Below are 25,896 nucleotides of genomic sequence, written 5' to 3'. Positions count from 1 at the left end.
TTTTACAAGCCCTGAATTCATTTGATTATTCCGGACGGTTTGAAATGCAGTGTATTGACCTTTAATTGTGCAACAAAGCTTATTTAGAGAAAAATATATATATACATATATTATAATATATAAATAAATATATATTGTGAATCGTCCAAAAGTTTTGAAATATTGAGATGTGATTTTTAGGCCACATCGCCCAACCCTATTTGCAATGCTAATGTGATGTCAAACTGTGCATACATTAGCTGGCAGACAGAGAAAGTATGTTCATTTACTAAGTGCCCCAGGCTTTAAAATGTGGTTTTACGTGAACTGTAACAGCTAGAAATTGGTTGTATATTATCTAGCTACTGTTCCTTAGTAATTCACACAAATTGGAAGGGAAGGTAAGGGCAATGATTATTCTGAACACTGGAAATTCTTTCTCTGTAAAATGTGTATCACAATGATCCGTTGTCAGCTCCTATATTGAGAGGCTTGGGTTTCAGGATATGACAGATAGAAAACAATGGTTGTGTCCCAGTGTTTCTAGTCAGAAAAAAGAGGGATCAATGGGATCATACTAAATGGTAATAAAGTAGCTGAAATGTTGTGTTTGTAGTAGTCAAGTGTATTCAGCCAGAAAAGTCTTGGTCGGTTGGTATGTGGGTGGTATGGATGAAATATATATTTTTTTAAATCGATCAAGTTTCAGTACCGGTAATAATTCATATATATCCAGAGAGTCCCAGGAAATACCGCAAAAGTCGGAAGTGCCCATTTAAGGTGTTTAAAACGAACATATGGTCACTATGCCAGAGGGGTAAATAAGAGGGGCACTGCACCGCCTTGTCATCTTGGCAATAAACAAATTAAACTGATATTTAGTAATGATAGAGTAACTATCTTTGTTCACCAGTGCAGTAGGCTATCTCGACACAGAGTGTGCTCAGGAGCTCACTTTGTGCGTTGTCGAATCATTCTAACTTTGTAACGGCAGTCAAACATAAGTCAAATGACCTAAGTTGCTAAACTTGCTAGATAACCTCCTTCAATGAATGACAGAATATCTCCTATATTTAGAAAAATCTATTTTTGTAAAACATTTTTTACTAGGCAAGTCAGTTAAGAACAAATTCTTATTTACCCTGCCAAACCCATCCCTAACCCAGACAGCGCTGGGCCAATTGTGTACCACTCTATGGGACTCCGGATCATGATACAGCACAGGATCGAACCCAAGTCTGTAGTGACACCTCTAGCACTGCAATGCAGTACCTTAGACTGCTGCGCCACTCAGGACCCTTTGGTGATTATAGAGATAGCAGATCAGCTCAAGAATAACGGGGAGATGAATATGGAGATAACAGATCAGCTCAAGAATAACGGGGAGATGAAGTTGAAATTTAACAGGGACCAACACTGTTTAAAAAAAATATCCATATCTACTCTCATACCGTTTGTTGATCACACATTCTCTACCGAAGGTCTCATATGGGCAGCACGTACGAGACAGCGCAGAGAAGCTGGGGAAATGTTCTAGCAGTATTTTTATATGCATAGGAGAGAGACGTGCTTTGATAATGCAACCTATGGATTACAGAATAAAATTAGGAGTTTTCATGGGACACAGGAGTGTCACGCCCTGGCCTTAGTTATCTTTGTTTTCTGTAATATTTTGGTTAGGTCAGGGTGTGACAGGGGGGATGTTTGTGTGTATTTGTCTCGTCTTGGGTGGTTGTATGGTATAGGGGGTTTTGGTAGAGTGTATGGGTTTGTATTTCGTGTCAGTGTTCGTGCCACACGGGACTGTTTTCGGTTTGGTCACGTTCGTTGTTTTGTATCTTGAAGTGTATGAGGAGGCAGCACGGAAGCAAGGCTGGAAGCCCGCGAGTAAAACCCAAAAATTTCTTGGGGGGGGGGCTACAACGGAGTGTGGTGAAGTCAGGTAGGAGACCTGCGCCAACTCCCTATGCTTACCGTGGAGTGCGAGAGTACGGGCAGACACCGTGTTATGCGGTAGAGCGCATGGTGTCTCCTGTACGTGTGCATAGCCCGGTGCGGGTTAATCCACCTCCCCGCACTGGCAGGGCTAGATTGGGCATTGAGCCAGGTGCCATGAAGCCGGCTCAACGCGTCTGGTCTCCAGTGCGTCTCCTCGGGCCAGCATACATGGCACCAGCCTTACGCATGGTGTCCCCGGTTCGCCTACACAGCCCAGTGCGGGTTATTCCACCTCCCCTCACTGGTCGGGCTACGGGGAGCATACAACCAGGTAAGGTTGGGCAGGCTCAGTGCTCAAGGGAGCCAGTACGCCTGCATGGTCCGGTATATCCGGCGCCACCTCCCCGCCCCAGCCCAGTACCACCAGTGCCAACACCACGCACCAGGCTTCCAGTGTGTCTCCAGAGCCCTGTTCCTCCTCCACGCACTCGCCCTATGGTGCGTGTCTCCAGCCCGGTACCACCAGTTCCGGCACCAGGCATCAAGCCTCCTGTGCGTCTCCAGAGTCCTGTGCGTCCTGTTGCTGCTCCCCGCACTAGCCTTGAGGTGCGTATCCTTAGCCCGGTACCTCCAGTTCCGGTACCACGCACCAGGCCTACTGTGCGCCTCAGCCGACCAGAGTCTGCCGTCTGCCCAGTGCCGCCTGGACTGTCCGTCTGCCCAGAGCCGCCTGCGCTATCCGTCTGCCCAGAGCCGTCAGAGCTGCCCGTCTGTCCCGAGCCGTCAGAGCTGCCCGTCTGTCCCGAGCCGTCAGAGCCGCCCGTCTGTCCCGAGCAGCTAGAGCCGTCCGCCAGTCAGGAGCAGCCAGAGCCGTCCGCCAGACAGGAGCAGCCAGAGCCGCCCGCCAGACATGACCAGCCAGAGCCGTCCGCCAGCCATGACCAGCCAGAGCCGTCCGCCAGCCATGACCAGCCAGAGCCGTCAGCCAGCCATGACCAGCCAGTGCCGTCAGCCAGCCAGTGCCGTCAGCCAGCCATGACCAGCCAGTGCCGTCAGCCAGCCATGACCAGCCAGAGCCGTCAGCCAGCCAGGATCTGCCAGAGCCGCCAGCCAGCCAGGATCTGCCAGAGCCGCCAGGATCTGCCAGCCAGGATCTGCCAGAGCCGCCAGGATCTGCCAGAGCCGCCAATCAGCCAGGATCTGCCAGAGCCGCCAATCAGCCAGGATCTGCCAGAGCCGCCAGCCAGCCAGGATCTGCCAGAGCCGTCCGCCAGCCATGACCAGCCAGAGCCGTCCGCCAGCCATGACCAGCCAGAGCCGTCCGCCAGCCATGACCAGCCAGTGCTGTCAGCCAGCCAGTGCCGTCAGCCAGCCATGACCAGCCAGAGCCGCCAATCAGCCAGGATCTGCCAGAGGCGCCAGCCAGCCAGGATCTGCCAGAGCCGCCAGCCAGCCAGGATGTGCCAGAGCCGCCAGCCAGCCAGGATCTGCCAGAGCCGCCAGCCAGCCAGGATCTGCCAGAGCCGCCAGTCAGCCAGGATCTGCCAGAGCCGCCAATCAGCCAGGATCTGCCAGAGCCGCCAATCAGCCAGGATCTGCCAGAGCCGCCAGTCAGCCAGGATCTGCCAGAGCCACCAAAGCGGGTATTAACTATGGTGGAGTGGGGGCCACGGCCCGCACCCGAGCCGCCGCCGTAGGAAGGCTCACCCGGACCCTCCCCTTCTGTGTCAGGTTTTGCGGCCGGAGTACGCACCTTTGGGGGGGGGGGGGTACTGTCACGCCCTGGCCTTAGTTATCTTTGTTTTCTGTAATATTTTGGTTAGGTCAGGGTGTGACAGGGGGGATGTTTGTGTGTATTTGTCTCGTCTTGGGTGGTTGTATGGTATAGGGGGTTTTGGTAGAGTGTATGGGTTTGTGTTGAGTGTTGAGTGTAGGTGTCTAGGTAAGTCTATGGTTGCCTGAATGGTTCTCAATCAGAGACAGCTGTCATTCATTATCTCTGATTGGGAGACATATTTAAGGCAGCCATAGGCATTAGGCTATTGTGGGTAATTGTCTATGTTTAGTGTCAGCACTATTTTGTTTGAATAGCTTCACGGTCGTCTGTTTGTTGTTTTGTTTGTTTGTTCGTCTTCATAATAAAAGAAGATGTCTTTCTATCACGCTGCGCCTTGGTCCTCTATTCAAAGTTACGACGATCGTGACAAGGAGTCAGGATTTTGAGTATCAGTGGGATTAGGACTGGACAGAAAACTAGTCTAGGCTATAGGACAGGAGATATCATTTTCCCTCATGCCTCTGAATTGTTAACAGACTTCATGTCTGTGACATAGATGCCTATGTAGTGAATTGTGCATAGGCCTATGAAATGTGTGACTAAAGACTCACAATGACAGCTCAAAGAGGCACGTGTTCTTTTCCAGACTATACTGTAGAGCTTTCCTGTCGGGTTTATCAACTGCCTTCAGTTTACGTGTGCAGTCCGGCAGTGTCAATTATGCGTGCGCTTTGAATTTATGGCGATTTTGTGTGAAGTAAATACGCTAGGCTAAAGGCTTCCATGCAACAACCTGTTTGGATAATGTGCTATATTTAATTTTTTTGATAATCTGATACTGCGCATGTTGTGTATTTTGTGGAATTGCATTAGTGCCGACATTGGGGAAATTATTAGTAATTTCCTGGGTCTTGTCCTTTCTTTTTTTCTGGAAATATGAAGTGTTCCCGAGGATCCCGGTTACCCATGCTAATCCCTAGTGGGTGGTGCTTCCTCCTCTCCAGCCCTCTGTGGAGTTTTGTTTCATTCTATTTCGTTTTATTTTTTTCTGTGTTTATGCCTCAGTAGTGGAATCACTTGGGAAGTCTTTCATATCCCCACTCTGTGCTGTCCTGATGGCTGTCAGTGTAATAGTATGTGAGGTGGATTGTGGGGTTATTTCCCTGGAGTGAAAATACGATTGTTGCATCAGTCAGTCAGTCAGTGCCTTCCCAGCCTGCATCTTAACACTTTGGAGTTAAACTTAGTCAGGATGCCCTCCTGCACCGGAAGTCTGAATCACTTCTACCTCCCACCTACAGCTATTGTATATGTGCTATACAGCAGCGATTCCCTAACTTTTCCAAATCTGAGACCACCAAATCACAGCCAAAAGCTCTTGAAGACCACCATTCATGAATTTGATGATTTATTTTTACATAAAATATATTGGTGGTCAAATTTGGAGTCAGTTTTATCAGTGAATGCAACAATAATTGTGTTATTATTATTGTAAACCATTTGCATTGTAAAAATTAATGTAAAATTGCGTATTTATTTATTTTTATTTAACCTTTAGTTTACTAGGCAAGTCAGTTAAGAACAATTTCTTATTTACAATGACGGCCTACCAACAGGCAAAAGGCCTCCTGCGGGGAGGCTGAGATTAACAATAAAAAAAATATATATATAAAGGACAAAACACACATCACGACAAGAAAGACAACACAACACTACATAAAGAGAGACCTAAAGACAACAACATAGCAAAGCAAAAACACATGACAACACAGCATGGTAGCAACACAACATGACAACAACATGGTAGCAACACAACATGGTAACAGCCCAAAATATGTTACAAACATTATTGGGCATTGACAACAGCACAAAGGGCAAGAAGTTAGAGACAACAATACATTACGCAAAGCAGCCACAACTGTCAGTAAGAGTGTCCATGTTTGAGTCTTTGAATGAAGAGATTGAGATAAAACTGTCCTGTTTGAGGGTTCGTTGCAGCTCGTTCCAGTTGTTAGCTGCAGCGAACTGAAAAGACGAGCGACCCAGGGATGTATGTGCTTTGGGGACCTTTAACAGAATGTGACTGGCAGAACAGGTGTTGTATGTGGAGGATGAGGGCTACAGTAGATATCTCAGATAGGGGGGAGTGAGGCCTAAGAACGTTTCATAAATAAACATCCACCAGTGGGTCTTGCGACAGTTATGCAGAGATGACCAGTTTACAGAGGAGTATAGAGTGCAGTGATGTGTCCTATAAGGAGAATTGGTGGCAAATCTGATGGCCTATTGGTAAACACCATCTAGCCGCTCAAGAGCTCCCTTACCTGCCGATCTATAAATTATGTGTCCGTAATCTAGCATGGGTAGGATGGTCATCTGAATCAGGGTGTTTGGCAGATGGGGTGAAAGAGGAGCGATTACAATAGAGGAAACCAAGTCTAGATTTTACTTTAGCCTGCAGCTTTGATATATGCTGAGAGAAGGACAGTGTACCGTCTAGCCATACTCCCAAGTACTTGTATGAGATGACTATCTCAAGCTCTAAACCCTCAGAGGTAGTAATCGCACCTGTGGGGAGAGGGGCATTCTTCTTACCAAACCACATGACCTTTGTTGTGGAGGTGTTAAGCACAAGGTTAAGGGTATAGAAAGCTTGTTGGACACTAAGAAAGCTTTGTTGTAGAGCATTTAACACAAAATCTGTGGAAGGGCCAACTGAGTATAAGACTGTATAATCTGCATATAAATGGATGAGAGAACTTCCTAATGCCTGAGCTATGTTATTGATGTAAATTGAGAAGACCGTGGGGCCTAGGATTGAGCCTTGGGGTACTCTCTTGGTGATAGGCAGTGGCTGAGACAGCAGATTTTATGACTTTATACACTGCACTCTTTGAGAGAGGTAGTTAGCAAACCAGGCCAAAGACCTCTCAGAGACACCAATACTCCTTAGCCGGCTCACAAGAATGGAATGGTCTACCATATCAAAAGCTTTGGCTAAGTCAATAAAAATAGCAACACAACATTTCTTAGAGTCAAGGGCAATGGTGACATAATTGAGGACCTTTAAGGTTGCAGTGACAAATCCATAACATCAGCGGAAACCAGATTGCATACCAGAGAGAATACTATAGACATAAAGAAAGCCAGTCAGTTGATTATTGACAAGTTTTTCCAACACTTTTGATAAACAGAGAAAAATAGAAATAGGCCTATTGTCACGCCCTGACCATCGAGAGCTTTTATTCTATATGTTGGTTAGGTCGGGGTGTGATTTAAGGGTGGGTTATCTAGGTGAATTATATTTCCATGTTGGCCTAGTATGGTTCCCAATCAGAGGCAGCTGTTTATCGTTGTCTCTGATTGGGGATCATATTTAGGTAGCCATTTTCCCATTGTGCTTTGTGGGATCTTGTCTATCTTTAGTTGCCTGTGAGCATTATTATAGCTTCACGTTTAGTTTGTTCGTTTTGTTGTTTTGTTGTTTGAAGTTTTCTATTCCATAATAAAGGATGGAAACATACCATGCTGCATCTTGGTCTACTACTTATGACGAACGTGACACCTATAACAGTTAGGATCAGCTTGATCTCTCCCTTTAAATAAAGGATGAACTGTGGCTGCCTTCCAAGCAATGGGAACCTCCCCAGAAAGGAGAGACAGGTTAAAAAGGTCGGAGATAGGCTTGGCGATGATAGGGTCAGCAACCTTAAAGAAGAAAGGGTCTAAACCATCTGACCCAGATGTTTTTTTAGGGTCAAGTTTAAGGAGCTCCTTTAGCACCTTGGACTCAGTGACTGCCTGCAGGCAGGGGAAAAAGAGGGAGAAGCATCGGGGATAGTCGCATTAAAAGGGGTGGGAGATTAGGAAATGTTGGACGAGCAAGGAGGCATGGCTGAGTCAAATAGGAATCCTGACTTAATGAAGTGGTGATTAAAGAGTTTAGCCATGTGCTTCTTGTCAATAACAACCACATCATCAACTTTAAGGGACATGGGCAGCTGTGAGGAGGAGGGTTTACTCTCCAGGTCTTTAACCGTTTTCCAGAACTTCTTGGGGTTAGACACACAGAGAGAGAACTGCTTCTTAAAGCAACTAACTTTGACCTTCCAGATAGCCTGAGTGCACTCATTTATCATTCTCAGCCCGAGTATGCGTGTGCCGAGCCTTTTGCCAAATGCAATTCTTGTGGTGGAGTAACTCTGCAAGATCACGGTCGAACCAAATGAAAATATAAAAAAAGAAGGTCCAAGCGTCTTCAACAGAGGGGATTCAACCTGATTCTCGTTAAAGTTAATTCGAGTTTTTTAGCAAGCGTCTATGACAGGTCAGGACAGGTCGTTTCACTGAGCAGCCATTACGAACACAGGCTGTAAAACAGTGATCACTAAGTTCATTACAGAAAACACCAGACTGATACCTATCGGGATTATTTGTGAGGATAACATCAAGAAGAGTAGCCTTTTCTGGGTGTTTGGAGTCATACCTTGTGGGATTGGTAATAATCTGAGAAAGATTTAGGTATTCCCATTGCTTTAGGACTTGGTCAGGTGGTTTAAGCATGTTCCAGTTTAGGTCACCTAGCAAGACAAATTCAGTGTGTAAGGGGCCAGGAGAGAGCTTAGGGCAGGTTGGGTACAGGCCGGTGCTGATGGAGGACAATAGCACCCCGCAACAGTCAACAAAGAGCTATTTGAAAGTTAAAAAAAACAAAAAAAAACAGCAAATCAAATTGTTTGGGGACAGACTTGATGGAGACAACCGAGCACTGAAGGTGATCCTTGGTAAAGATTGCCATTCCCCCACCTTTGGAAGATCTGTCTTGCCCGAAAAAGGTTATAACCAGAAAGGTTAACATCCCTTCCTTAACCACGTCTCAGTAATGACCAACACATCTGGATCCACACTTTCAGTTGATCCAATTTAGGTAATAAGCTTCTAGTGTTAACGTGCAGAAAACCCAGGCTTTTACAAGAGCAGAAATCTGTGAAGCAGATATCAGAGCGCAAGTCAGAATTGGGGATAGCAACAGTAGATGCACATTTCCAGATATCATCAACAGTAATACAATCAAGGCACCAAATAGGACACATAGTACAGGGAGAGCTCTGCGGTGCTGATTTATGACATCTGAATGTGCATCAGATGGCAACAAGATCATACTGTACAGCAACTTCATCAGGTAACATGAATATAAAGCCAGCGAGAGATGGTTAGAATGGGATGGGAGGCCAAAAGTCTGTGTAATTAATAGAGAGTCAGTGTCTCGAGTGTGGGAACAAACATAGTCTGTCCCACGGTTGGGTAAAGAAAGTTCGTAGTCAACAAAGCATGCAGGAGTCATGAGGCAAATAGCAAAATGCACAAGAACAAAATGTAATATAACGCCTTGGGGTTAGACATTGTAAGTTCAGAGTCACTCGCCCCAACAGTGCGTGTGTGCTGGAGGTGAGCGAAAGCTCGGGGGGGCACCAGGGCAGACGGTGAACAGATCGCCAGGTGGAATCCAAGCAGCAGTGCAGCAGGCAACGGGAGTAGGTGTCACAACCCACTTGGGAGAAGCTTTTATTTCTGGAGGCAGATTTCTTGTGAAAATGCCAGCGGATGGTCTCTGAACAGCAGGAGGAGGCTTCGAGGCCTCTAGATTTGGGTGGGGTAGCCTACCATTTGTTGGGCTCAAAGGCTTCGACACCTCTCGCTTCACACATCCGTGCTAATTTCAGTTGTATCTCTTTGTCCTAGCAAGCTTGGTAGCCTTAGCATTCAGTCCTTATAAAGTAAAATATATCACTGTAAAGTATTTTTCTTCTTGGCTTTTGAAAGTAAGAAATTGCTTCAGGCTAAGCATTCCTCACTCAGTCCCAGGTTGGATGGTGTTTTCAGGTTTCTGTTTGTTTGCCAGAGCATTTACTGTATAATTTGGGAATAATAATCCTTGGTTGTAGGAAGCATTCCAGGTAATTCCGTCCAAAATCAGGTTGTAAATTTGGAGTTTCGACTTGGAGTGAAAGTTATTTTGTTTAGCGTAGCATCCTGTATATGTCCCTGCCAAATATCATACGTTTGTCAAACTCTAAATCTTTCTATTTTTTAAAAACATGCTGAAAAATGTGGGAGCTCATCTGCTCATGACCTCTTTCTCTCTCTCTATTTCTCTCTCTCTCTCTCTCTCTCTCTCTCTCTCTCTCTCTCTCTCTCTCTCTCCCTCTCACTCTCACTCACTCTCTCTCTCTCTGTCTCTCCATCTCTCTCTCTCTCTCTCTCTCTCTCTCTCTCACTCACTCACTCTCTCACTCTCTATCTCTCTCTCTCTCTCTCTCTCACCCACTCACTCCCTCTCCATCTCTCTCTCTCTCTCTCTCTCTCTCTCTCTCTCTCTCTCTCTCTCTCTCTGCCTCTCACTCACTCACTCCCTCTCCATCTCTCTGCTTATAACACTGGTAATACTCCCAACTGTTATTATTTTTGGAAGAAAACATTTTTCTAAAATAATAACAGTACCCCAGGTTGAAAACCAAACACACTCTCACACACAATGTGTGTATATACAGTTAATACTCTAAGTGTGACTGTCAATTTGAGTCTGCACGGGTAGTCCATCCATCACGCAAATAGATTAAATTAATCATGATATGATGCAAGACAGAAGGGACACGCCAGATATAGTCGTCTGTATGCTCAAAGTAATGGTATAGGTTGGGGTAATAAATATCCAATAAAAAACATAAAACATATTTTCCTCCTCAGTACCTCCAGTTTTCCACTGCAGCTTTTCCACCTCTGCAACCTACCTGTCTACTCTGTATTTACAGTACAAGGTTGCCCGTCGCCCAGATGGCCTTTGAAATCCTGTAGTACACCTGTTCAATAAAAATGTATGCTGCCCTTCTAAGCTGCTTGTGGAAGTCACAATAAAGTGCTATTATGGATTTACGGATTAGAGCTTCTCTTATCAGAATTCATATTAGCTGCTTTGATATGAAAAAAAGCTGCTCCTCCTTGGCCTTGATAATCCTGCTGATATGTATGGAAGGTTTGATTATCTCAGTTTTTAAAAATTGCAATAAATCCCCAGTCCTGTTTTCTTTTTAAATGTTTTCCCCCTTTATACTGCAATCTGCTGTATATCTGACGGGTGAAACCTTTTCTCTGTTAATTACAGAAATTAGATGAATATATCAGCAAGTTACGCCAACATTACTATGAATTAAAACACTGCACTATTGGAATGGTTTCTAAATTCAAGTAATGGACAACTGTCACACCCTGACCGTAGAGATCCTTTTTATGTCTCTATTTTGGTTGGTCAGGGCGTGAGTTTGGGTGGGCATTCTATGTCTGGTGTTCTATGTTGTCTATTTCTTTGTGTTTGGCCGTGTGTGATAATCCATGGCACGAAGCCTCCAGTGATGATCCATGGCACGAAGCCTCCTGTGATGATCCATGGCACGAAGCCTCCTGTGATGATCCATGGCACGGAGCCTCCAGTGTCGCCATCTAGTCTGGAGCCTCCAGCGACGCCCTCTAGTCCGGAGCCTCCAGCGACGCCCTCTAGTCCGGAGCCTCCAGCGACGACCTCTAGTCCGGAGCCTCCAGCGACGGGTTTCAGTCCGGAGCCTCCAGCGACGGGCTTCAGTCAGGAGCAGCCAGAGAAACAGACGCCTCACAAGTCCTCAACTGGCAGCTTCATTAAATAGTACCCGCAAAACACCAGTCTCAACGTCAACAGTGAAGAGGCGACTCCGGGATGCTGGCCTTCTAGGCAGAGTTCCTCTGTCCAGTGTCTGTGTTCTTTTGCCCATCTTAATCTTTCATTTTTATTGGCCAGTCTGAGATATGGCATTTTCTTAGCAACTCTGCCTAGAAGGCCAGCATCCCGGAGTCGCCTCTTTACTGTTGACGTTGAGACTGGTGTTTTGCGGGTACTATTTAATGAAGCTGCCAGTTGAGGACTTGTGAGGCGTCTGTTTCTCAAACTAGACACTCTAATGTACTTGTCCTCTTGCTCAGTTGTGCACCGGGGCCTCCCACTCCTCTTTCTATTCTGATTAGAGCCAGTTTTCTCTGTTCTGCGAAGGGAGTAGTACACAGTGTTGTACGAGATCTTCAGTTTCTTGACAATTTCTCGCATGGAATAGCCTTAATTTCTCAGAACAAGAATAGACTGCCGAGTTTCAGAAGAAAGTTCTTTGTTTCTGGCCATTTTTAACATGTAATCAAACCCACAAATGCTGATGCTCCAGATACTCAACTAGTCTAAAGATGGCCAGATTTATTGCTTCTTTAATCAGGACAACAGTTTTCAGTTGTATCTTGCAATCAGAACTTTGTATAATTTTGAAAGTTGAATGTTGAAGACTTACAATTTGCTATAACATCACCATACTCCTGTAATGGGATACTGCTATGCCCTACTACAAATCCATAGCATTTCATTATTTTAAGTGAAACAGGTCAACTATACGTTATGTTGACTACGTTGTAGTCTAGCACCACCATATGGCATGTCTTTCAGAAGGTCTTCTGTAGTTAAAACATAGTACAAAGAGTAACCATTTCAAATTTCAAGAAAATGTGATATCTGGTTCATATGAAATTCAGTGTTTTATCTGGGAAGTCAGTTGTTCCTCCTGAGAAGAAAGGCACAGAGTAGTGTCAGTGTGTGTCATAGAGCCCCCCATTTAGAGCCCTGACTGCAGCAGATGGATCAGGTTTTGTGGACGTTATTGTGGACTTGTACAAGTGAAGGTGATTCTCCTGCATTAGCAGTGATCCTTTCTGTTTAACAGTGACCCCTTCTGAGTAGAGAGAGAGAGCTATGATAACCTGGGCCTTCATTTCAGATGATAGGACCTGTTTTCCTTTTCTCTGCAAACATACATTTAAAAGAATATATATATAAATTGAATGTGCCTCACAAGGGTTTGATAACCACAGATGCTACTCCATGCCAGTAATGGATTCAAGTCTGGCAGTTATACTTTCACGCATTTGTCATCTTAGGCCTGCCAGGTGTTGTTTTTAGTTGTAAAAGGATGCTGAGCATCTCCCGCTGAAGATAATGTTTCATATCTCAGCAAACTCTCTCCCTGTACTACTCTGTTTCCAGTGGTCTCTCTCTACGCAGTGCTGAGATAAGACAATTCTGCGGTTAAGATTTTAATACCGCTTCCCAATGACTCATAGTGATAACTTAAGAGTAGACCAGAGTCTTTTCAGTCAAATTAGTGCACAGTGGTAGACAGAGTGGCCAGGGCAAAACAGAGACCCCTTGCCACGATAAAACAGACAGAGAACCATGGCCAGGTTAACACAGAGACCCTTGACCAGGTTAAAACCTCTCCAGGGTCGGTGTCCCCCCTGTGGGACGGTTGCACTAACGTAGGCTAATGTGATTAGCATGAGGTTGTAAGTAACACAATAATTTCCCAGGACATAGACATATCTGATATGGGCAGAAAGCTTAAATTCTTGTTAATCTAACTGCTCTGTCCAATTTACAGTAGCTATTACAGTGAAAGAATACCATGCTATTGTTTGAGGAGAGTGCACAGTTATGAATTTGAAAATCTATTAATAAACCAATTAGGCACATTTGGGCAACATTTTGAACAGAAATGCAATGGTTCATTTGATCAGTCTAAAACTTTGCAAATACACTGCTGCCATCTAGTGTCCAAAATCGAAATTGAGCCTAACCTGGAATAATACATTGTGACCTTTTTCTTGCATTTCAAAGATGATGGAACAAAAAACAAATAAAAAAACATATTTTTCTTTGTATTATCTTTTACCAGATCTAATGTGTTATATTCCCCTACATTAATTTCACATTTCCACGAACTTCAAAGTGTTTCAAATGGTATCAATAATATGCATATCCTTGCTTCAGGTCCTGAACTAAAGGCAGTTAGATTTGGGTATGTCATTTTAGGCGAAAATTGAAAAAAGGATCCGATCCTATTAACGGGGTTGGTTATGTTTCCACTTGACACTGCAGAAATATGTATTCAATATTTCTGTATTCCTATTGGTTGGTTGAATTTACATATCAATAAGGTGTTATGCCATTAGTCATGCTTGCAGATAGGGGGAGATCGCGAACATACATTCTTCTCAGTCTGATATTGACATGCAAGCGGTAGGTCACGTTCTGAAATACTATATTCTACAATGTGTACGAGTTCACTACATACATGTCCTGATGTGTATACAGTGCCTTCAGAAATTATTCACACCCCTTGACTTTTTCCACATTTTCTTGTGTTACAGACGGAATTTAAAAGTGTAGCTGGCCTACACACAATAATGCACCATAATGTCAAAGTGGAATTATGTTTTTCTAGAAGGAAGCCTGGACAAAATGTAAAAAATGACAAAACATGCATCCTGTTTGCTAAAAGGCACTAAAGTAATACTTTAAAAAATGTGACAAAGCAGGTATGTTTTTGTCCTGAAAGCAACGTGTTATGTTTGGGGCAAATCCAATACAACACATTACTGAGTGCCACTCTCCATATTTTTATTCATAGTGTTGGCTGCATCATGTTATGGGTATGCTTGTAATCGTTAAGGACTGGTAAGTTTTTCAGGATAAAAAAATGTACAGAATGGAGCTAAGCACAGGCAAAATCCTAGAGGAAAACCTGGTTCAGTCTGCTTTCCAGAGATTAATTCACCTTTCAGCAGGATAATAACCTAAAACACAAGGCCAAATCTACACTGGAATTGCTTACCAAGAGGACAGTGATTGTTCCTGAGTGGCCGAGTTACAGTTTTGACTTAAATCTGCTTGAAAAGCTATGGCAAGACCTAAAAATAGTTGTCTAGCAATGATCAACAACCAATTTGACAGAGGTGGAAGAATTTTGAAAATAATAATGGGCAAATGTTGCACAATCCAGGTGTGGAAATCTCTTAGAGACTTACCCAGAAAGACTCACAGCTGTAATCGCTGCCAAAGGTGATTCTAACATGTATTGACTCAAGGGGTTGAATACTTATCTAATCAAAATATATTAGTGTTTTATACTTCATAAATGTTTTACAAATGTTAGAATTTTTCTTCCACATTAACACTATAGTATTTTGTGAGGATCGTTGACAAAAAATGACAATTAAATCCATTTTTATCCCACTTTGTAAGGCAACAAAATTTGCAAAAAGTCAAGCAGTGTGAATACTTTCTGAAAGAATATGTGTACAGTACCTGTTAGATATTGGGGGCATCTTGGGATGTGCTTTTGTATGTTATTTCTGTAAGAGCGAGTTAGCTAGCATGATCAAGATGGTAATGGTCACATTAGTCCCTGCTAAATCATAGTTATTTCAGACAAACCATGAAATTACAGCCATCAACATACTGTTGTCCTGCACATCTAATGTGATTCCTTGTGTCTATCATCAGGTACTTACATTTATTGTATTTTGTACTCTTTTTGTCATGGTAATGTTTGATTACAAAATACCCATTCTGATATTGACATGCAAGCGATGGATCACAAATCTACAGCCATCAACATACTGTTGTCCTGCACATCTAATGGGCAACCCTTGTGTCTATCCTCAGAACAAACACCAATCAACTTGGCCCGCTGGCTGGGTATTCCTTTCTTGAAAATCACAACGCAAGAGTGTTACGATATACGATCACATCTATTACACTTGTGCCGAGACCAGTCTTTTTGTCTACGCTGGACATTTGTTACACCAGGTTAACACAGAGACCCATGGTCAGGTTAACACAGAGACCCATGGTTAGGTTAACACAGAGACCCATGGTCAGGTTAACACAGAGACCCATGGTCAGGTTAACACAGAGACCCATGGTCAGGTTAACACAGAGACCCATGGTCAGGTTAACACAGAGACCCATGGTCAGGTTAACACAGAGACCCATGGTCAGGTTAACACAGAGACCCATGGTCAGGTTAACACAGAGACCCATGGTCAGGTTAACACAGAGACCCATGGTTAGGTTAACACAGAGACCCATGGTTAGGTTAACACAGAGACCCATGGTCAGTTTAACACAGAGACCCATGGTCAGGTTAACACAGAGACCCATGGTCAGGTTAACACAGAGACCCATGGTCAGGTTAACACAGAGACCCATGGTCAGGTTAACACAGAGACCCATGGTTAGGTTAACACAGAGACCCATGGTCAGGTTAACACTGAGACACATGGTCAGTTTAACACAGAGACCCATGTTCAGGTTAACACAGAGACCCATGGTCAGGTTAACAGAGACCCATGGTCAGGTTAACACAGAGACCCATGGTCAGTTTAACACAGAGACCCATGGTCAGGTTAACACTGAGACACATGGCCAGCCCACTGGCATAGACGTCAGTTCACCGTCTATTTTGTTGTCAAATAAAGTGAAATCACATTGACATTGGATTTAGGTTGGGTAAAAATAGATACAATTCCCCCACACTGATGACATTTTGCAAATCCAATCAGTTTTCTACATTGATTCAACGTCATCACATTACATTTTTGGGGTTAAAATTATGTGGAAACAACATTGATTCAACCAGTTTTTGCCCAGTGGGAGGTTAACACAGAGACCCATGGCTAGGTTAACACAGAGAGAGAACCATGGCCAGGTTAACACAGAGACCCATGGCTAGGTTAACACAGAGACCCATGGCTAGGTTAACACAGAGAGAGAACCATGGCTAGGTTAACACAGAGAACCATGGCCAGGTTAACATAGAGACCCATGGCCAGGTTAACACAGAGACCCATGGCTAGGTTAACACAGAGACCCATGGCTGGCCAGGTTAACACAGAGACCCATGGCTGGCCAGGTTAACACAGAGACCCATGGCTGGCCAGGTTAACACAGAGACCCATGGCTGGCCAGGTTAACACAGAGACCCATGGCTGGCCAGGTTAACACAGAGACCCATGGCTGGCCAGGTTAACACAGAGACCCAGGTTAATTACACAGAGACAGAGAGCCAGTCCAGGTTACCAGCATCGTTCCAGCTGGCAGTGAGTCAGCACTGCACTGGCAGAAAGTCTGGTTTCATGCGGCTCACAAACCTTTGTCGCAAATGGCCTCCAGGAGATGAAACAACATGGCTTAATAAGGTGTTAAATTGGACATGATCGTTAGACAGAAGGCTAATTTTATGCAACCTCTTATTGCTTCTTTTCCATCTTCATTAATCTGGCCATTTGTTGTTGCTCCTTGGTTGCAAGAAAATGAATGGGGGAGGAGGACGGGGAGTGGGAAAGAGTAAACAGGAGAGTTAGAAGCTACGAACAAGCTAAGAAAATTGAATATGGTACAGAAATCTGATCTTGTTGGTGTGATTTTATACTATTGTTACTTCTGACATTTGCTTAGAGCAATTCTCATAAAGCAAGTTATTGAGGAGTTTTGAGACCTGAGAAATGCTTGATTAAAGCAATATACAAAAGGCCAGGAGGATTTGCCTGCAATTTACATACAGCCTGAGGCTCAGGTGTTGAAAAGCCTACTAGATACAATATATGTCAGTCTCCTATATTGGTGCCCAATATCCCTTGATAGCCCGTAGATTGGGACAGATATTTTAGGGGAACAAAGAATAGAATCTTGGGCAAAAAGCCATGGTATTGAGGAGAAATATAGTTTAAAAAAAACATTTTCATACATAAAATCTCCATTCCCTAGGCTCTTGTGAAGCCTTTCATACATTGTAGTTGACAAAGACGAGGGTCCACAAAGATGTATGTGACAGTGTATATTGTTATGATAACATAATAAGCCATCTCCTTTTGTCAGCTCCAGTGTTTTTATTTTTTCCTGTGTCTCTTTCTCTGTGTTTTTGCAGGTTGGATAGTGGCAATAGTGTAAGGGACAACTAGAACCAAGCTAAATTGATGGATGTTTTTCAAGAACCCAACTTTTCTGTGCTGGCTCCAAACCTGGAACAGATCAACAAAGAGGATGAGAATGGTAAAGACATTTATATGTTGCTTTGCTAGAAACACTTTACTTGAATCAAAAAAATGATGGACACACCAAGATGTAATTCCTCACCACAGGTGTATATCAACACTTCATACTGTATGTTTTAGCATTTTAAAATGTTTCTATTAAGGAACAGAGGGAATGCTGTTACATTATCACAGTACATGATGTCCTGCTGGTTACAAGGAGGCACAGAGTTCTTATATGGAACAAGATGCTATGCATTGTTTTCACCTCCTCTGCTACTGAGTTTGCCTGTTACCTTCACAGAACTGAAAGGCAAGAAGCCCCAGCCTTGATATTTAGTGACCTTAACCTTTGCTGCATCTGAATGGATGAGCAATGTTTCAGTGCTCAGAGACAGTCCAATGTGTGGAATGTTTTCCTCCATTTTTTACTTCTGAAACTACTTATCATCCTTTCCCACCCCTAACGATCCTGAATGTCAAAGGGGGAAGACCACTCACAAAGAGCAGGGGAAAGGTTATTACCTTTGTCATTCCTTCCATGTATCCTACAAATACATGAACCAGAGTAATAGAAGAGGCAGAGCAGAAGCCTTATTTAAGAGTGAAAAATAGGCTAATGGCATATTTCCACTATAATTGTCCCATTACTTTCTATTGGGTATTTTATTCTCAATGTATTCTTATCTCAAATTATAAAGCACAAGAAACACAATAATGAGAAAATGATGAGCATTTCATTTTCCTCAATAAAAAGCAGAATTCACCTTTTCAGCTTGAATTAGCTATATTATTCTGTGTCTTTGTACAAAAGGATGACTTTGTGCAGCCTGTTTAAAAAAACACGACCTGTGCATTTTATCAGCTGGAAGAGAGCCTAGGAACATACATTGAGCTGAAAATGAAAAATAATTAAAGATAGGAAATAGTAGAGTATATTAAAATGTCCTTCCATATAGGACAGTATATTAAAGTACTCTCACATTGTCCATCAGTGAGTTCACTGGTGAATTAGTTATTATCTGATATCATCTCTCTGTTCTGCTCTACAGAATCACACATCCAGGACAGTAATCTGCAGCCAGACAGCACCGCCGTCTCACCTACAGCCAATCAACTAAAAGGAGGCCATGAGAGTGAGAGGACCTCACTGAACCCATTCTCACCCCTCAGCCCAACAGAGACCTCTGAGCCCAGCATCACCACCACTACCACTGATGACTCCTCTTCCATCCACGCCATCTCCCTCACCTCCTCTTGCACAACAAAAGAGGTGAGTCCCTGGGCTCTTCCAGAGGACTGTAGTAACAAAGCAGCTTTCACAATAATGGAGATAGGGAGTGTATCAGCCCTGTCTGGAGGAGACTGCCTCATGCCACAAAGCCGCACATGCCTGGGCTGTTTCATCGAGACCAAGGACGCTACAGAGCCTGAGCCAGGGCTGGACCTGGGCCGGGACTATGACCCCTGTCCTGTCTCCTGTCCTGACATGGCCATGCAGTGCATGAGTTCTGGGGATGGTATCCCCTACGGGGATCAGCTGCTCTCAGACCAGCTCCTCAGCTACCCAGAGCACAAGATCAGGGCAGAGGAGAAGACAGATGATGAGAAGTCAGCGGAGGACAGCGACTCAGAGGACGCCACGCCGAAGAGTATCTACGAAGGTCTGCTCCTGGACAAGTGCAATGGTGAGGAGGCTCTACTGGCCAACTCCAGCCAGGACTGGGGCTGCTTTGAGTCCTTTATCAGCGAGAGTAAGATCGAGCTGCTGGACCTCTGCTCTAAGAACGAGCTCTCTGTCAACCTCTTCTCAGAAGAGGACGTAGACAACTACATGTTTGATGATGAGGACGAGGACTCCACCCTGGGCAGCGACGTGTGCTCGCTGAAGATCCGCTACGAGTCCTTCCAGGACAACGTCCGAGAAAAGACCAACCCCATTCAGGAGGAAACCCAGTTCAACTTCTTCCCAAGTGTCGTGGCCAAAAAGGAGGGTGAGGGAGCAGTGAAGAAGGGAGCTGAAGGAGCACAGGTGAAGGGAGAGATTGTTGAAGTCTGGGCGGCTGGAGAAAAGGTTGACAAAAACAACAGCAGCAGCTCTGCTGAGGTGACGCCGAATGTCAGTCCAGAGAGCAGCTACCTGTTTGACTTCAACAATTCCACAGTGGACTCTGGAGAGTACAGCGATGACAGCTCCTGTACTGGATCCTCCCTTGACACCTGCCAGACCAAACAGAAACACTGCTTCCTCTCCAGGGAGAACTCCAGCTCCTCCAGCCAGCTGAGCTATGGGCTGAGGTCCAAGAGAAAAGTCAGATACAGCGACGACTATCTGTACGACGTGGATTCTATCGAGAGCGAGAGGAACACAGAGAAAAAAGACAAGCAGACGGTGGTCCCAAAAAAAGAGGAGGATGATGACTGGTGTCCAAAGAAGAGGAGAAAATCCTCACGAAAAGAGCCTCCGGTGATAATCAAATACATCATCATAAACCGATTTAAAGGGGAGAAGCACATGTTATTAAAGCTTGGCAAAATTGACACATCAGAGACAACAGTAAGCTTAAGTAAGGACTTAGTTCATAAGTACCAGAGAATGGCTCCTCTGAAAGACTACTGGCAAAAGAGGCGCCAGGAAATGCAGGAGCAGCGCATGCTGGCTGCTGGTGATAAAAACACATTTCCAAATGGCTGCAGGCGTTCCCTTAATTCGAGCCTGACAAAACGAAAATACAGGATTGCAAATAGAGTCCGGATTCAAAGAATTCACGCTGTAAAGCTCTCGCCAAACCACACCGATCACAAGCAAGAGGTGGGCGCAGCTGAGGATGAAGCTGCCTGTACAGATATGGAATCTATAACAACAACGACCTCTGACTGTGCTGCTAGATTAGACCAAGGCAGTGTGACAGGAAAAAGCAGATCGCTAGAGAGGGAGGGGAAAAGACTTGGGAATAAGACTGTGCAAATAAGGAAATTTAAAAGCGAGGCCAGACTGAGGTTGAAAAGAATGAACGAGGCTCAGCAGGAGGATGGTAAAACTGTGATACAGCTACAAGAGGTTGGCCCACTATCCCCAAATCCGCACCCTGACATAGTTTACTCCACTGCAGGCAGCCCCCAGATTTGTGATGACTCTACTGTCAGTGTCGACCCCAATGAAAAGTCCACTTTTATACCAGCCCCCTGCTCCCCTTCCAGTACAATGACCCATCCTGTAAATGTGAATAGTGGTCTACATGTCATCCCTGGAGGCTACCTGCAGACATTACTAGAGGCCTCTGACTCATCCAGTAACACTGGGCTGACATATTACTCCCAGCAGCATCCCCGACAGCAGTTTCTTCATGGCTTCTCCCAGGAGGAGAATCCATTCACTAACCTACAGCTGGCCCAGAGCTGTGTTCTATCCCCACCCTCAGAGTCTGAGCTCCAACAGTCCCCCTCTAACTGCTCCAATCAGATGGAGCCAAACTTCACTCACACATCATGGCAGTCTGAAGGTAAACATTTATCATTTACACCTGATATTAAACCTGAACCTTCTGACTTTTCCAGCACCATTTCTTTGCCAATGACAAACAACTTGCCGTTGTCAGGATATAGTCAAGTCAATGTAGATGGCAACAGACTGCTGTATGATAAGGCATATTTGCCTGAGGAGCCACCAGGACTAGACTCAGGCCTACAAGTCAGCCAGTCAGCTAAAGAGGAACAAGTGCAGTTCCATAGAGTCACTCTAAACACAGAGAACGGCAGGCTGGCCAGCTATGACTCTATGAGTTCACTGTCTGCCACCTCCAGCAACTACAGCTCTATGAGTCTCAAGTCCTGTGAGAAGGAGAGTGAAGACGATGTGAACGAGAACTTCTTGGCCCACTGCAGTCCCAAACTGGTGATCCAGCGAAGTACCGATGAAATCACTCCCCTCAGGGAGTCTACAGACCTACTGGACATCTCCAACTTCACCCCCGATAAGTTCAGGCACTCGCCATTGTCAGATATGTCGCCACCTGACACACCAAATCTCTCCCCACAGGTGATGGGGACAGAAATTATGGAAAACCTAGGAAAGGCCAGGGAGTTTCAGGGAGAGACAGGAGACATGACTCTCTCAGCTACACCTGATGGGACTAAGTGGGACTGTAATGTCCTGCCACAACAAAACCATGATGGCAGAGCGATAAACAATCATCAGTTCCAGTTCCATACTTTCAATGACAATGACGGCACAGGTAAGATTGATGGCCCCAACGTCTTTGATGAGCAGCCCGAATCCATCGGAGGTCGAACTAAAGGTCCCAAGTCAAAAAGGAAAGCAACCAGTAAACAGAAAAGCAAGGCTCCAAGGGCCCCCAAGACAGAGAAGAACAAAGCCCCGAGACAGAATTCTAGTTCATCCAAAAAGCTAAAAGCCCTGCTTGATGCAAAGGCAAATGCAAAAGGTGAAGAAAGTGAAGGCCTTGCTGGACTATCAGAAGACTGGCCTTTACTGGAGGAGCATGGTGGGGGCTGGGCAGACGGCAACAACAACAGTCCTGTGGATGACGACCAGCGAGAGTTTGAAGAGCCCTCCAACATCCTGTCCAACATAGCCTCTGGGATGGCAGAGGTCCAGAGGTTTATGAAGGTGTCAATCGAGCCACTGTGGGACCCCATGTCTGGACTCTGTCAGCCTCCAGATGCCAACAGCCTTAAAACTAAGACACTTAAAATCCTGGCGGGAACAACAGCTAACGTCAGGAAAAAGGGTGGTTATACCACCTCCGCTGTGGCAGGAAGGGGCAGAAAGGCAGCTGGCATGGGAGCCAAAAACCAAGCCAAGTTAATTCCTTCAAACCCCTTCTTCCCCCCTCTCATGCTGGACTGCAACGTGTTCAACAAGTCCAGCCTCGGTATACCTGGCATCTGTGGGCCCGCACACAAAAAAATGTACCGTCACAAAACCGGTGCAAAATTTGCTCGAGACGAAAACAATACAGGGAAGCGGGACTCGAGCAAGAACGTAGCTCTGATGACCTCTTATGAGAAACGGAGGTAATATTTTGTACCAGTGGCTGCAAAGTATGTCCCACTCACTCTATTTCCTCCTGCCCCTTGCTCAGTTCCCTGGGTTCCCTTACTGCTCTCACTTTTTGACTGAAATCCAAGTGTTGCATGGCAAAGACTTTAACCTTGACTACCCCACCTGCTGATTTTACCCTAAATAGAGCCGAAATAACTTGCATGTAAGATTTTATTTGTTCCTGAGAAACTACCTATTGAGTGATTGATTGTCTTCAGCTTGACTGGGTTTTCAAACTACCGTGGCTACATTTTGTTTCTGACTGCTGCTTGATTCACCTTTCTTGGTCTTTAGATTGTTTTGTTTTTTGTTACTTTAGGTTTGACTTTTGTATAATAAGAAAGATTGCCTTGAAACTGTTTTGAAAATAATTTTTGTGATACTTAGTGTTTTGCTTTGTTTTTTCATTTCTCCATTTCAGCAGGACAGCTTGCCCCATCTTAATAATGTCAAAATTCCGTCTGTTGCTCTCCACAAAATAAAATCACAGTTCAAAAGTTGTCCATCCTTACATTCAGACAGTGGTTTCCTTCAGTGTAAGAAGAGAGAGTGGAGTGAGTCACAAGTGAACAGTTACAGTAGGCTTATCCTATCATTACTGATATCACCCTGCCATTCCAGTTGTGGATGTTTCACTGGTGTTGGAGAACTGTATCGCTGTTCTGCTGGGAACTAGACTTCATAATTAAAAAAGGGACTCTTTTTGTATTAACAATAAGACAAATTTATCAAACTGTCCTAATTGTATTAATATCTTTAAATGGTATTATTTGTCATTGGCTTATTGCCATGGTTTGGGGAGAGTTGGTGGGAGGGTAAGTGGAGTAAGTACCCAAAATTGCAATTTGTTAATGCTATTGTACAGAGACATATGCACTATTTGCAGAATATGACAATAATTATAATGTTGAAAATGGAATTAATGTGCCAAACGTTGATCAAGTACCTGTATAAACATTTTCTATCTGTATGTATATTGGCTGTTTCATGTTCTTTTTGTTACGGTTGTGCGGTGGGGGTTCTGGACTATGGTGGCAGGTCGACATTCCAGAGATCTTACACTTGGGATCTATTCCGTTTGCCAAGCACCTGCAGCTGACAGTGATACACCTTTTACCAAAATGCAAATGACTGTCTTTTCTTTCATACATTCTTCTGAAATGATTGCCATCTGAACTCCAAATCAACAGCCAGCATGGAGATACAGAGAAGGGGATTAAATATGCTCTAACAGGTTAATTACATCGAGATCATCGGACTACAAGGTTCTATCTGCATTTTTGTCAAAATGTAGTTATTGGCATAGCCTTGATCTGTTCAATGTTCTCTACCTATATAGTTCTGTAAATACACCAATTCATGTTGTTAAGTTTTAAAGAATACAAGATAAAAATTGCTGACACCATTGAAACCAATGAGGGTTCGGATCTTTAAAGCCAATTATCTCAGAATCATATTTTTGCAAATAGAACCTTATAGTCCCAAGCGCTCAAAATATTGAGGTTTACATTTGTACTATACTCAAGATGAGCACACAGATTAATGTAATCTCATGCATTCACCTACCACTGCACCAACATGGAGCTCTATATTAGATTTATACAATTTATTTCAATTGACATAAATTGATACTATCCATCAGAGATCAATATTTATTGTGAAGACCTTTGTCTCTCGCAACCTCCCTTCCCCTCCATCTTCTCCAAGTTGCCAGGCTAGCCATTTAGATGTGGGACCAGGACAAGTGTCACCACTAGGTGGTGTGGAGCAAACTGCCTTATATCATCCCTGCCCATTGTCAATTGAATGTACTGTACTTCCTCTCCAACAAGAGTTGTATATGATGTACCACTGTTGAGCTGCCTCGGAAAGGTGCTTGAAAGCAAATTAATTTACAGGTAATTGAAAAAAGGATGAAGAAATCTTCTGTGCCCTATTTATGAATGTATTAGATACTGTTATGTTTGATGTAGCCTAATTCTGCCATGATTTTGACATTAATTGAAATTATGTTTTGCCTTTTTTGTTGAAAAGAATATTGAGCTTTATAAATATTGTCAGAGTTGTTGCCAGAGGGATTCCAAAAGAACTCTTGACGTCCTCGATGAATCTTGTATATTTTTCAGTGTAATGATTTGTAAAATATTTTCTAAGTGTATATTTTTCTTAGAAAGTGCTGTGAAGTATTTGTGAGTGTGGATACTCTTTTTTCACCTTTACAGGCAGTGAAAGGGATGCGTAATGACACGCCTCTGGTTTTAAAAACCAAAATAACAAACATGACAGAAAAAAACTCCAAAAAAGGAGAGGGTAAAACACTGGGAAAAAAGCTGTAACATTTTTTTGGAAGTTTTGTAATCAGACCAATCTTGTTGTGGGAGTGTAGTGCTACTGTGTAAAAAGTATGATAAAACAAAAAGAAAAACTGAAATAAAGACATGTTTGTGATTTTATTGCTGTTTTATAGATTTTCATGTAAATCATTCTAGTATTATTTTGTTTTGTTGTAACTGTTGCAAAGGTTTAAATATTTGTGGACAAGCCTGTATGGTGACAATGTAATATTGGTAACTTGCTGAGTTTTGTAATAATGTTTATGGAATAAATATCAAATAAAAATGAGCTTTTGATTGCTGCTTTCAGATGAGGTCTCCATTTTCGTCTCTGTAGGGACTGTATTGACCTCTTTCTGAGAATGTATACCGTCCTTATGTTGCATGCATCTTGAAGATTTCAAGAAGTGTTCAAATATTTATTGTAGTCTGTGCATGTGTTTGCATGTCTGAAAATAGATTCATTCCCAGGACTCCACAAAATGCTAAACATGTTACTTCATATAATTTTTATTTTCAGATATTTGCTTTGATGAATAGGCACATGTTTAGAGAGACTACAATCTATCTATTCCAGTGGCGTATATTTATGGATGGCTTCCCCGCAAAATTTACAAAAACACAAAAAAACATAAAATTATGTATATTTTATCTCTCTTATGTTTCATTATTTTCCTTCAATTCACAAGAGGTTGAATGTATCTCACCGGAGAAAGCATCTGAGTGTGCAAAACAGCTCCCCTCTGTCTCAGTATGTGTAGCCCATCTAGCTGATGATGTCTGGTCATTGAATGCAAGGGAAGCAAGCGAGAATTTGGCCTCCCTTGATAAAAAAAATGTATAAAATAATAACCAATCAACGAACT

The 25,896-nt window shown here is 43.7% G+C and overlaps 1 protein-coding gene across 1 annotated transcript in view; it reads left to right on the top strand.

Moving 5' to 3' along the window:
- Nucleotides 1–25,339, top strand: part of LOC129816699 (neurite extension and migration factor-like) — a 106,823-nt gene extending 81,484 nt beyond the window's left edge. Inside the window, exons 2-3 of the mRNA XM_055871493.1 lie at nt 17,527–17,651; nt 18,685–25,339. Coding sequence (XP_055727468.1) covers nt 17,576–17,651; nt 18,685–22,673 — 4,065 coding nt within the window. The 5' untranslated portion in view covers nt 17,527–17,575 and the 3' untranslated portion in view covers nt 22,674–25,339. The remainder of the gene's footprint in view (nt 1–17,526; nt 17,652–18,684) is intronic.
- The last annotated feature ends 557 nt before the right edge of the window (nt 25,340–25,896 follow it).

This window comes from Salvelinus fontinalis, chromosome 2 (genome assembly GCF_029448725.1).
Source record: "Salvelinus fontinalis isolate EN_2023a chromosome 2, ASM2944872v1, whole genome shotgun sequence".
NCBI lineage: Eukaryota > Metazoa > Chordata > Actinopteri > Salmoniformes > Salmonidae > Salvelinus > Salvelinus fontinalis.
The sequence above is the reverse complement of the archived record's forward strand: the minus strand, read 5'-3'. Positions and strand labels throughout refer to the sequence as shown.